The sequence below is a fragment of the Heloderma suspectum genome, chromosome 2 (genome assembly GCF_057233095.1).
Source record: "Heloderma suspectum isolate Gila_16-S chromosome 2, 16-S_ref, whole genome shotgun sequence".
Taxonomy (NCBI): domain Eukaryota; kingdom Metazoa; phylum Chordata; class Lepidosauria; order Squamata; family Helodermatidae; genus Heloderma; species Heloderma suspectum.
The window spans coordinates 160,424,490-160,437,011 of NC_139459.1; the positions used below are offsets into that span (position 1 = coordinate 160,424,490).

The 12,522-nt window shown below is 43.0% G+C and overlaps 1 protein-coding gene across 18 annotated transcripts in view; it reads right to left on the reverse strand.

Annotated features, from left to right (window-relative positions):
- SUPT20H (SPT20 homolog, SAGA complex component) overlaps positions 1 to 12,522 on the reverse strand; it is a 98,074-nt gene that overhangs the window by 71,543 nt on the left and 14,009 nt on the right. For 17 of the 18 annotated variants that reach the window (XM_084835431.1, XM_084835429.1, XM_084835422.1 and 14 more), the window contains exons 2-3: positions 9,782 to 9,882; positions 4,372 to 4,407 (exon numbers count right to left, since the gene is read on the reverse strand). In XM_084835431.1, coding sequence (XP_084691557.1) covers positions 4,372 to 4,407; positions 9,782 to 9,787 — 42 coding nt within the window. In that variant the 5' untranslated portion in view covers positions 9,788 to 9,882. Of the gene's footprint in view, positions 1 to 4,371; positions 4,408 to 6,178; positions 6,270 to 9,781; positions 9,883 to 12,522 lie in introns of those variants that run through there. The other variant, XM_084835438.1, reaches the window with a different exon arrangement.

A 12,522-nucleotide genomic window follows, 5' to 3' on the forward strand; every position in this document is an offset into this window, starting at 1 on the left:
ATCTAGCGATGTGGTCAATCTCACTAACTCTGAACAGCTAGGTCTTAATATGGCTGCTAATGTAGCTTAAGGTGGTTATAGGCTGATACTGATAAATTATTATTATTTTATTATTTAGAAGATGTATACACCGCTCTGAATTTCAATAAAATATCTGAGCGGTGAACAATAAAAAGGAGAGAAAAAGTAATAATTATCAAAATACAGATTTAAAACCTCATGTTTGTTCTTTCCTAAGGAAGAATACCTTTGTAAAATACTTCTGCATATAGATCCTAGAGACCTTCCATCAGGTGGTAGATTATAACCATAAGAAAAAGAACCCTCAAGTAAAATAATCAGCAAAGACTCTATGGATCATCCAGGAAAAGATTGCATAGTAGGGCAAATCGAGGTTTCTCTAACCCCTTGATAAAAACTATAATTGAAGACAACATGCAGAACAGACTCCATCTTTTCATTGTTGCAGGACAGGGGCAACATCTGTTATTAACTAGAATTTTATTATATCTAGGGATGTCAGGGGAATCTGTCCGGGGTGTGTGTGTTAAGGGTTTGCTGAGCTTTCATCAGCTCAGCCCCCCAGACTTTGGCTTGCTTCCCCATGAGCTGGTGCAACTCAGTCTGCATCGAATCGGGCCAGCTCATGGATTTTCCGGGTTGTTTTTTAGTAAATAGAAATTTGCGCAAATTGTAGCTGCAATTGCTCAAATTGCAGGGGCAATTTGCGCAACTTTCTATTTACTACAACAACAACAACAAAATAAAGTTCTCAGAATTCGGGGGGGGGGACGCAGCTCAGCTTGCAAATGCAAGCCGAGCAGGCAGCAGGACTCCATCAGACCAAAAAAGGGCAAGATTTGCAAATGACAGACATACCTAATAATATCTACTAACTATAAGATTAGAGGATGGAATAGTGCACCGAGAAAAAAGCTCTTCTATATTTGGGGATGGATAACCAATTAAAATTAGACATCCCAGTTTTGAAGTTTGGGCCTGGTAAACCGAACAACCAAAGAGAGTATGGACCCTATGGCGCTCTGTAGAGGTCTTGAGAATCAATATCCAGTAGCCTCTACTTAACAATACATTTGACTCTCTCCCAATTGATAGGAAGCAGATAACCCAACTGAAACCATTTTCTGCACCACTTCCTTCTTCCAGGCAGACTTGTAGGAGTCTGTTATCATCTGAGATACAATGGAATTGGGGGTAAGCAAAAGGCAGCAACGAAGCTAAAAATGGATAGAATATATTCAAACCAAACCATTTAAGGAATTAAGGCCAGATCCCAAATTAACGATAGCACCAGCAACACACCTGGCCGTACCAAATATAGATCTAAGAAAGTGTGATAATAAGGCAGTATATGCCACCTAAACCTGCAAGTTATGGCATGAAATCCTGGCTGCATTCTAATGTATGTATATGATGCTGTTTATCAAAGAAGAAGGCGCCCAGGCAACTTGAAGTCTAGCCCAGACAGTGACCAAGGTCCAGTTCACACGTAATGATTAACGAGGAGTTAAACAACCCAGAGTTAGTTGAGGTGACATGGCAATGAGTATGGCTACCTCCTGCCCACTTACCACTTCCACTTTGCATCAGCTTTTATAACCAACCCAGGAACGCCCCACTCCTGGGCTGTTGATGCGACATGCAAACCTGGAGCCCTGGGTTGTTGAGGGACAAACAACCCAGAGTTTTATACTATGGTTTGTTGTTAGGTTAAAACTCAGACCTGGTTCATACACAACAGCTAACTATGGGTTGTTTAACCTATAGTTAGGCATGGCCACACAGCAGCAAGTGAGCTGCCCCCCCCCCCCCAATGTATTCATCTCTTCTGCTTTCCTAAACAACCCAGGAATGCCCCATTTCTGGGTTGTCATGACATCCCAACCAGGCACTCTGGGTTGCTCAGGGTTGGAGTTTTAACCCAACAACAAACCGTGAGTTAAAACTCTGGGTTGTTTAATACTAAACAACCCTGGGTTGTTTCGAAAAGCAGAAGCAGGTGGGCCATGGCAGTGGAGGCTTGTGGCTCCAATTTTGGTGGGGCTCCTTCAATCCATTCTGGGTTTCAGTCAGAACCAGCCAGAACACTAAAGAGCTAAAGTGCTGAAACCTATCCCTACTGGGGGAAGTGTCATATTTTTCTGTGGCGCCATGACAATGTACTTCATCAAACAATTTTATCTGCAGTTGTGAAATGTGGTAGCTGTGCACAAGCTACCTGAGTAGCATGTGCTGTGGTTGTAAGTTCTGTGAAATGTTGTTGCTACAGTAATTCACAACTCATTGCATAAGAATAATAGTACCTGTTACATCTATGCAATTGTTTAGAAAACCAGCAAAAAAGGGGTGGAATACATTTTTATATGAAAATGGGGTCCTGCCGACTCAAGGTTGGGTGGACTAGAAGGGGAGCACTCCCAAGGGTTGGGATAAGACTTTACATTGGTGGGAGGGGGCACTCTCCCAACCGGGTGATCGGGGGCACTCTCCCCACCGGTCAAAGTGCTCAAGATCACCCAGTTAGCCAAGCGACCCCAGTGATTTAAAGTGCCACCCCCATCACTGGGGATTCCCTCCTTCTAGTACACCCCTCCCCAAGTCTGCAGCATCCCATTTTCATATAAAAGGGCACACCACCCCATTTTTCTACCCCCAAAAGAGTAAGTGCTTCTATTTTGACAGCTGTCAAAATAGAAGGGGTTACAGTGATCTGTAGAGCAAAATAGGGTGGCCTCTCAGGTCTCTGATCTGTTTTAAAAACAGTTGCTGGGGAGTCAGGCAAGTGGGGATTCCCAGCAGAGTACCCCAAAGGTTCAAGGAAACACACTGAACCCTGGGGATACCCTTGTTAGGGGGTGATCTACACCCCATTTCCCCACCTGTCAACTGTGCAAGGCTGTCAAAACACCCTTGCTACAGCATAGCCTTGACTGTTACCTTGTATTTTGACATGCAAGGGAGCAGCCAAGGCAAGCCCCTATATTTTGGATACCTGCAGTTGCGCAAGTGCACAGCAGTGTGGCTGCAATCGTGAAGAGCGATTGGGGCTGCGCTCAAGAAGAACAGCAGGGATTCCCACTGCTCTTGCAGAGCAGCTTGCTGCCTGATACCCTCAACCCACAATGGGTTGGCATGTCTGGGCTAGGACAATATGCCAACCCATCGTGGGTAAAACAACCCCTTGAACAGACCATGGGTTATCAACAACAACCCACCCTGATAAAACTGGTCCGGGTTCGCACAACACACTAACCCACTGTGGGTTGTTCAAGCAAACAACCCATCATGGATTAGCATGTCATAGAATCATAGAATAGTAGGGTTGGAAGGGGCCTACAAGGCCATCGAGTCCAACCCCCTGCTCAGTGCAGGAAATCCAAGTCAGAGCATCCCTGACAGATGGCTGTCCAGCCTTGTCTTGAACGCCTCCAGTGTGGGAGAGCCCACCACCTCCCTAGGGAATTGGTTCCATTGTTGTACACATTGTTGAACACAGTCACTGTTTTATTGAAAAAGCAAGTTCTCAATGAAGGTGTAATGTTTTACCTGTAAATGCTGTCATGCTTAATACCATCCCCCCAAGTGTTTTATTTATAGCAGGGGTCCCCAACCCCCGGGCCGCGGACCGGTCCTGGTCCGTGGCCTGTTAGGAACCGGGCCGCGAAGGGGTGTGCGAAACCCCCTTACCTTGGGTCCAAGATCCGTCCCTCCCCCCCGGAATCCTTGCTGGCCCTGGCCGCTGACAGACTTCTGGCCACTGGGACGCAAATGGCGTCCGCATAGCGGACGTCATTTGTGTCCCTGTTCTTCAAGTAATAGGCTATGTAAATCTTTATGAAGCCTATTAATGCAAAGAACAGGTACACAAATGGCATCCGCTATGCAGATGCCATTTGCGTCCCAGCGGCTGGAAGTTCGCCTGTGAAACCTCCCCCCGCCCCCAGTGCAAAAAAGGTTGGGGACCGCTGATTTATAGCTTTCTTGGGGTACATTTCATCCCAAGACCAGACTGTCATAGTAAATTTTTCTATCAACAGATAGTTAAGAATAATTATGGTTTAGAGTTTGAATTCAATGCTAAACTGCAGTTATTTGAAAACAGAAGCAAAAGTTTCCAATCTCTTCCTTGCAGCTGTGTCAGAGGAGTGGGGAAAACATGAGCCTGACACTTATTCACGTAATGCTAAAGCATAGTTTAGTCATATGTCTGAACAGTTTATGTATTTGGAATTATCCATTGTCTTCATATATTGCTAGAGAAACTATCATATATATAACAGCAATAGCACCTCCCATTGTCAGTAGTATAATCTTAAAATGTATGCATCATCTAGTCAATCTACTACTTACCTCAGCACGATCCAGTGCAAGTTCTAAAACTTGTTGCTGCAAAAACAATTAAAAAACTTGAGTAAACAACCAAATAAACAATTCTGTACATTCCTGTACTGTAACATATAATAAGTACTATTATTTATTCAGCAAATAAAATGTCAATAAAAACAAATCCTTTATTTAATATTCCAAGGCTGCAATGTTTAATATAGTTACCTGGAAGTAAATCCAACTGAAAATAATCAGACATCTGGATAAACAGGGTTAGGACGGAGTATAAGCAATACATTATCAACAATAATGTATATGGATGTAAATGATGTAAACACAATCAATCTAAATTGTGGTTTGTGACAACAGCAGCTAAACCAGAAGAGAAGCTGAAATGTGTAACAGGCAGTATCTGCGCTGTGGACTGATATAAATACAGGATTAAGAGAGCATGAGCAGGCTGCAGGGTCACTGTGCTTCCTCTGGATTTTAAGCACAAATTTTCCTGACCTGCCTTAGCAGTTAAGCATAGAATCATAGAGAATCACAGAATAGTAGGGTTGGAAGGGGCCTACAAGGCTATCGAGTCCAACCCCCTCCTCAATACAGGAATCCAAGTCAGAGCATCCCTGACAGATGGCTGTCCAGCCTCGTCTTGAAGGCCTCCAGTGTGGGGGAGCCCACTACCTCCCTAGGGAATTGGTTCCATTGTTGTATTGCTCTAACAGTCAGGAAGTTTTTCCTGATGTTCAGCCGGAATCTGGCTTCCTGTAACTTGAGCCCATTATTCCGTGTCCTGCACTCTGGCATGATCAAGAAGAGATCCTGGCCTTCCTCTCTGTGACAACCTTTCAAGTACTTGAAGAGCGCTATCATATCTCCCCTCAGTCTTCTCTTCTCTTCTCAAGGCTAAACATGCCCAGTTCTTTCAGTCTCTCCTCATAGGGCTTTGTTTCCAGTCCCCTGATCATCTTTGTTGCCCTCCTCTGAACCCTCTCCAGTTTGTCTGCATCCTTCTTAAAGTGTGGTGCCCAGAACTGGACACAGTACTCCAGATGAGGTGTCACCAGTGCTGAGTAGAGGGGAGCTAGTACTTCCCAGGATTTGGAAGCTTTGCTTCTATTAATGCAGCCCAAAGGAGCATTTGCCGTCTTTGCAGCCACATCACATTGTTGGCTCATATTCAGCTTGTGATCGACAACAATTCCAAGATCCTTCTCGCTTGTCGTGTTGCTGAGCCACATATCCCCCATCTTGTAACTGTGCATTGGGTTTCTTTTTCCTAGGTGCAGAACTTGGCATTTATCCCTATTAAATGTCATTCTGTTGTTTTCTGCCTAGCGCTCCAGTCTATCCAGATCACTTTGAATTTTGTTTCTGTCTTCCAAAGTATTAGCTATCCCGCCCAATTTTGTGTCATCTGCAAATTTGATCAGCATTCCCTGCACCTCCCCCTCCAAGTCATTAATAAAAATGTTAAAGAGCACTGGGCCCAGGACTGAGCCCTGCGGTACCCCACTCGTTACTTCTCCCCAGTTTGAGAAGGTCCCATTGATAAGCACTCTTTGAGTCCGATTCTGTAGCCAACTGTGGATCCACCGGATCGTTGTTTCATCTAGCCCACTTGGAGCTAGTTTGCTCATCAGGAGATCATGGGGCACTTTGTCGAAAGCTTTGCTGAAGTCGAGGTATATGATGTCTACAGCATTCCCACAATCCACAAGGGAGGTTACTTGATCAAAAAATGAGATCAGATTTGTCTGGCAGGATTTGTTCTTGACAAATCCATGTTGGCTTCGAGTAATCACGGCATTGTTGTCAAGGTACTTACAGATGGATTCCTTTATCATCTGCTCCAGAATTTTCCCAGGGATTGATGTCAGACTGACTGGTCTGTAGTTCCCAGGTTCCTCCTTTTTACCCTTTTGGAAGATAGGGACAACATTAGCCCTCCTCCAGTCATCTGGCACTTCCCCTGTCCTCCATGATTTCTCAAAGAGAATAGACAGCGGTTCTGAGAGTTCTTCTGCCAGTTCCTTTATTACTCTAGGATGCAGTTCATCTGGCCCTGGAGATTTGAACTCATTCAAAGTAATTCGGTGTTCCTTGACCATATGCCTGTCGATCTCAAGCTGCAATCCTGCCCCTTCAGCCTATACTTTGCCTTTGCCAGGGGGGCTCATAGACCCTCTTTTGGGAGAAGACTGAGCCAAAGTAGGAATTGAGCACCTCTGCCTTTCTTTGTCATCTGTTACCATTTTGCCATCCTTATTTAATAGCTGAACCACCATTTCTTTCCTCTGTCTTTTACTATGCACGTAGCTGAAGAAAGCTTTTTTGTTGCTTTTAGCATCTCTCGCTAACCTCAGCTCGTTCTCAGCTTTAGCCTTCCTGACGTCATCCCTGCAATTCTGTGCTACCTGCCTGTACTCTTCCTTTGTTACTTGGCCTTCTTTCCACTTCATATGTGTGTCCTTTTTTGTTTTCAGGTCATCTCTAAGCTTTTTGTGAAGCCGCACTGGCTTCTTCTGTTGTCTTCCACCTTTTCTTCTTGTTGGAATGGTTTGTAATTGTACCTTGAGAATTTCCATTTTTTAAAGCTCCCACCCATCTTGGACTCCTTTTCTCATTAGCATCACTTGCCATGGGACCTTACTGATCATTGTTCTGAGTTTATTAAAATCAGCTTTCCTAAAATCCAGGGTACGCGTTTGACTACACTCAGCTTTTGCTTCCCTTAGAACCAAGAACTCAAGTACAACATGGTCACTTTCCCCCAGAGTTCCTGTAATTGCTACTTTATGAAGTTAATCATGGTTAATGCTGACCCGTTTAACCATAATTTCAAACCAACAAACTCTGGTTTCAAAGTACAGTTAAAGCTGATTTCAAATCAGGGTTAAAGAGGACGCCTGGGTAACTTAAACCAGTTAACACTGGTGCTAATGTTAATGCTTAACCACAGTCAAAGCAGTAGTGTGGAATTCACTTCCCAGAGGAAAGAGGTTGGAAAAAAAGACCACATGATCTTTTAACTATAATAAAGAGTACAACTGCAGGAGCCTTATAAAGCTCACTACTACAAAACCGCTGAGAGAGCTTCAGCAGTATAGAAATTAAATGAATAAATACGTACATGCATAAATACAAATAAATAATTACAAGCTAGATTTAGAAAACTAGAGAGGTTGGATCCAAGACCTGCGTTCTGTGACAGTAAGGGGCATTCGATGAGAGGAAGGGCTCCACTCATGGAAGGTTCTTCTGCCCAATTGTGGGAGATCTCTCTCCTCTCACACCACAGCTTGCCCCATTCAGCAGGGTCTCCTGACTGTGTAGCATCCTCAGGGGTATGGCACAGTGATGTGGGTTTTCCAGGAAATTTTGAATTGGAAAATTTTCTGATGCAAATTAGGCTAAATTAGGTTATGTACACTGAAAAGTTTTCAGTTTACACTGGAAATTTTTCAGATGAGTGATCTTATTTTAACATTTTAAATACAAAGTAAAACAAAGCTAAAAAACTACCCTATGCTCATTTTTTGTCCCAATACACCACAAGTATCTGCCCTGAAATATTGGACCAGAAAAATTAAAGCATTCTAATGAGATTTAAATGTTATATTATGTAGAATTTTTTATCTGAATACTTGCAAAAAAATTAAATACAATAGCATGTACTTCCCTTACATTGTTTAAATGTAAGAAAAAACATAGGTACTGAAAACTGTTGACAAACGAAGGCTGCAATCCTATACCCACTTACCTGGGAGTAAAGTCCATTAAACTCAATGGCACTTACTTCTGAGTAGACATGAATAGGATTGCACTTTAATTCAGCCTTCACCAGCATGGTGTCCTCCTGATGTGCCTGACTGCAATGCCCAGCATCCCTCAGTCAGCATGGCTGGCTGGGGATGTTGGGAGTTTTACACCAGCACACCTGGAGGGCACCAAGTTGGGGAAGGTTGCATTAATAAACGATAGCAACCCCACAAAGCAACCACTTATCTATTTCAGTGCAGTTCAGCTCTTTTCTACTAAGGTGGTTGGGGCACCTTCAGTTTCATTGTCACTACTTATTAATTCCATTTCACACTGAGACATTTATTATTATTATATTATTATTATTTATTACATTTCTACACCGCCCAATAGCCAAAGCTCTCTGGCTGATTTACAAAGATTAAAAACATTAAAAATACAGTATACAGAGATTAAAAGCCATAACATAAAAAACACAGGAACAGGCAATATACACAAGGCAACGTATTATCCAAAACAACTTCAAACAAGTAATCTCAAGCAAACAACCATAACCGTAAGACAATCCAGGATCGATTACATACTATCATATGCTGCCAAATGCCTGGGAGAAGAGAGAGGTCTTAGCCTGGCGCCGAAATGTTAACAACGTTGGCGCCAGGTGGGCCTCGTCAGGGAGATCATGCCATATATGTATTTCAGTGACATATATGTATACTCTCACGTGCTTGCTAAGGATAATCACCTGAAAAACATTAATTACAACTTTGAAACTGCCAAGCTTGCCTAATATTATATTTGCAATTGCTGTCCATTCATTGTTACTAATTAATTTATGTAACGGAAATTTTTCCACAGAAAAATAAAGCACCGGAAAATTTTCTGGCACACATCTCCACATGGGGAGGATGAGGCAGGAAAGTCCTCTTCCTTCAGCGCAGTTGATCCACCATAAATTTGGATCTTAGGTATTTGTGCTAATATCTCAGACAACATTGAAAAAGAAGGCTATGAAATTGATAGATCCCTGCCACTTTGTAGGGGCACTTTAAGTAGTATTCTACCAGTTCCACATCTCTCCTCTTATCTCAACCATCTAGGAGCACTGGTGGCTGCCCAGATGCTTTAGCCTACAACTCCCATAATTGCTCACCACTGGCTATGCTGCTTAGGGCTGATGAAAGTTGTGGCCCTTCAGATGTTTTGGCCTACAAGTTGCCCACCCCTGATCTATAAGTACACTCTCTTCAGAACAATGAATGATGGATGTGTCTAAATGCACAGTACAATCTGCTACAATAATCAGCAAATAGCTCTTTTACATCTTCTTGCTTTTAGGTGTTCACTAAGAAAGGGAGGAGCCTGGTTTCATATCCTGGTTTGTAGTCTGAAATTAAACCATGGCTTTCAGGTTTGGATGTCATGGAAAACTATGGCTTAACAAACTCTAGAAGTCTTCTATTTGCCTGAGCAAAGGAAGGAGGGAGAATATGGTTCCATTTAGGCTAAATAAATGTTTATTAGATGACATTACATTTGAACCAGCCCTACAGCTCCACATGGTGAAGCCGAGTGTAAAGAATGAAAACAGCAGATCAGCCAATGTTTTCTTCTCTTCTACCCATTTCGAAAACAAGAATTGGGCGATATGACAGGGAGAAAAACTTACCATCATGGCTGAAGCTCAAGAAACAGGAAAAGCCAACGAAGTTTTTAGATTCTAGCACAGAGAGCAGAGTGTCACTTTTTAATGTCCATATTTAAGGTAGTCTAAAGTTGGTGGGAGAAGGAAAAAATTTTGATCACATAAAGAAAATAAGGCATTCCACTGAAACTTGATTTCCAGTTATAAGTTCTGAATAACCTGGTTCACGCAACTTGACAGCCCAATGCGGCTTAATTGACCTGAAGGGGCTGCCGCATTGTGCTGGGCACCCATCAGCAGCATTTTTGCATGGCACCTCTGGACGTCCGGCTTGTTGTGGCTTGTCGTGACATTCAGACCCAGGCAGCAGGGGTTGTTTGAGAGTGAGGCAACCCTCAAACAACCCTACAAACAAGCCTTGAGTTAATTGAAATGTGTCTAACTCTCAAACAACCCCTGCCACCCAGGTTTGAATGACATGGCAAGCTGGGTGCTTACAGAAAGCTGGGCTCCCATGACTCCTTTGCAAAAATGGCCCCCCACAGGTGCCCAGCACAATGCAAAAGCCCCCCACAGGTAAATTAAGCCAAGGTGGGCTGGCATGTTGTGCAAACCAGATGAATATTTTCCACTAGGATGAAGCACACGGAAATTCCATGGCTTCTACCAAAATTAAAGAACGTCGGGAAATACATTTTCCCCAGTTTTAATATAAAGGCTGTGTGAAGGTAGGCCAGACTAGGCCTCTTGAGTAGTTTGAGTCAAGCAACCAACCAAGAAGCCTAATGGAATTGAAAGAATATATACGTGTCTGACCTTGAGAAGGCAGTTGTAACTTGCTCATTGTGGGCAGGAAATTCCCTTTTTAGGGGGTAGCTTAGGACTTTAGAAGTTAAGAGAAAATAATGCGGCTGTGCTTATAAGACTGTTGCTGAGCTAAATTAGCTCTTGAGCATGCGTAGCGTATTTTCTTTGTTCTCCAACTTTCAGTCTGTATAAAAGCATCCTGTTTCTTTTTCTTTTTGGGAGAAAAAATGTCAACTATTTCTCCCTCAGCTGTGATGTGCTTTAATACATTTCTGACTGTTCAACCTAACCTGCCTTCGATATTTCCTTAGCAGCTGCTCGCCAACACAAATAACAGTTAAAATTTATTTAGCACCGTATTCAGATTTAGCCCTATTTCACAGAACTGTAGGTTTGGACATACCTAACCCCTTATACACATCACAAGCAGATTGTGATACAATTCTGTTACAGAATCTCTATACTCCTATGACTCTTATGACCAATAGTATATGGCTTGGATCATTTACTTGAACAACGTGAAGCTATTTGCTCGGCCTGTTTCTGTGATACAAGTGCTGTCTCCTTGCAGCACACTCTGCAGTTGATGCTTTTGAGCACTATGGTCAATCTTAAGGAACTGATAAGTAGGCAGCCATTTGGTGTATTTCACAGCTATAATACTGATTTGGGGGCCTTTAGTTTATGCAGCCTTTTAAAGCTGGTCAGTGACTGGTTAAAAAAAGATTTTGTCAACTAACCAGTCAAATTATTAACCTTATGAGAACAAAGAAGATAATCATCAGAGTTTTGATACAAATAAATTAGGTAACTATTCATTCAACATCATCTAATGAGCTTAACGGTGAGTGAGGATTTGAACCTGGATATCCATGATCACTCGCTCACTCACTGGCAAAGGGATGCACAATCTTTTTGTCCCCAAAGGCCATATCGGATGTCTGCCAGGGACAGCACATATGCCTGCACAACCATGTGCAAACACACCCACACTCACGCACATGCAGAGACATACTCATTCACATTTCCTCCCTCAAACACCACCTCTCCCCCCGCCCTCCCCTGTGGTAGCAAGGGAAGGCCTTCCCTTAACTCACCTCTCTCAGGAGAGATCAGAGATAAGGGAATTGTTTCCTTTGCTAGTTCTACTGCTGGCAAGAGAAATCCCAGGCTTTTTCTTCCTAGTGCTAGCACTAACAAGGGAAACCCTGGACAGGGTCCCCATCGCTCCATGGGCCTCACTAGAAGCAGCTGAGGGCCACATTCAGGTTGCAGGTTATGCACCTTTGCTACTGATGGCTATGTTTCTCTTTGGAGATGCCTACAGTTAGAGCAGGTAACCAGCGGAAGAAGCTTTGTCATGCAGCTAGGTTTGCCCCTGACTGCTCCAGCGCTTACCATGCAAGCTGACCTTAGTCCTGCCCTGGCTAACAGATGATACTATTAAAAAGCCACCATCTCTACACAGTGGTATTCTTGGAATATTTGACGGTGGTGAAATATTAGGCAGTCAGTGGACAATATCTGACCAGTTAGCTGCCTGGCATGTCAGCCTAGGGGCTTTCAAGTGTAAGTTTTTAGATATTTCGTAAATACTGGTTTTCCCCACTATTAACTGGGAACATGGACAGAACTGAATTATTCATACACAAAAGGAAATAACTGCAGTTTAATAATTTCCAGTAATATAATCTGTTCATTTTAAATGAAAGAAAAATAATGGTTAACTCAAGCCAATATTTTTAGAGTAAGCAACTGGTAGGCCCTGGACCAACTCTGACTACCTGGGTGATGCTATGTCGCCCTCCGTATTGCCAACCCCAGAAACAAAAGAGTAGGGTGGAAGAACACCATCTGTGACCATGATATTTTGCTTTCTTCCTCTCCAACATACACTTGAAAACAGCTTTTAGGCTGACTTCTCCGTGCATTTGATCATCTTAATTATTTTGTTTCAA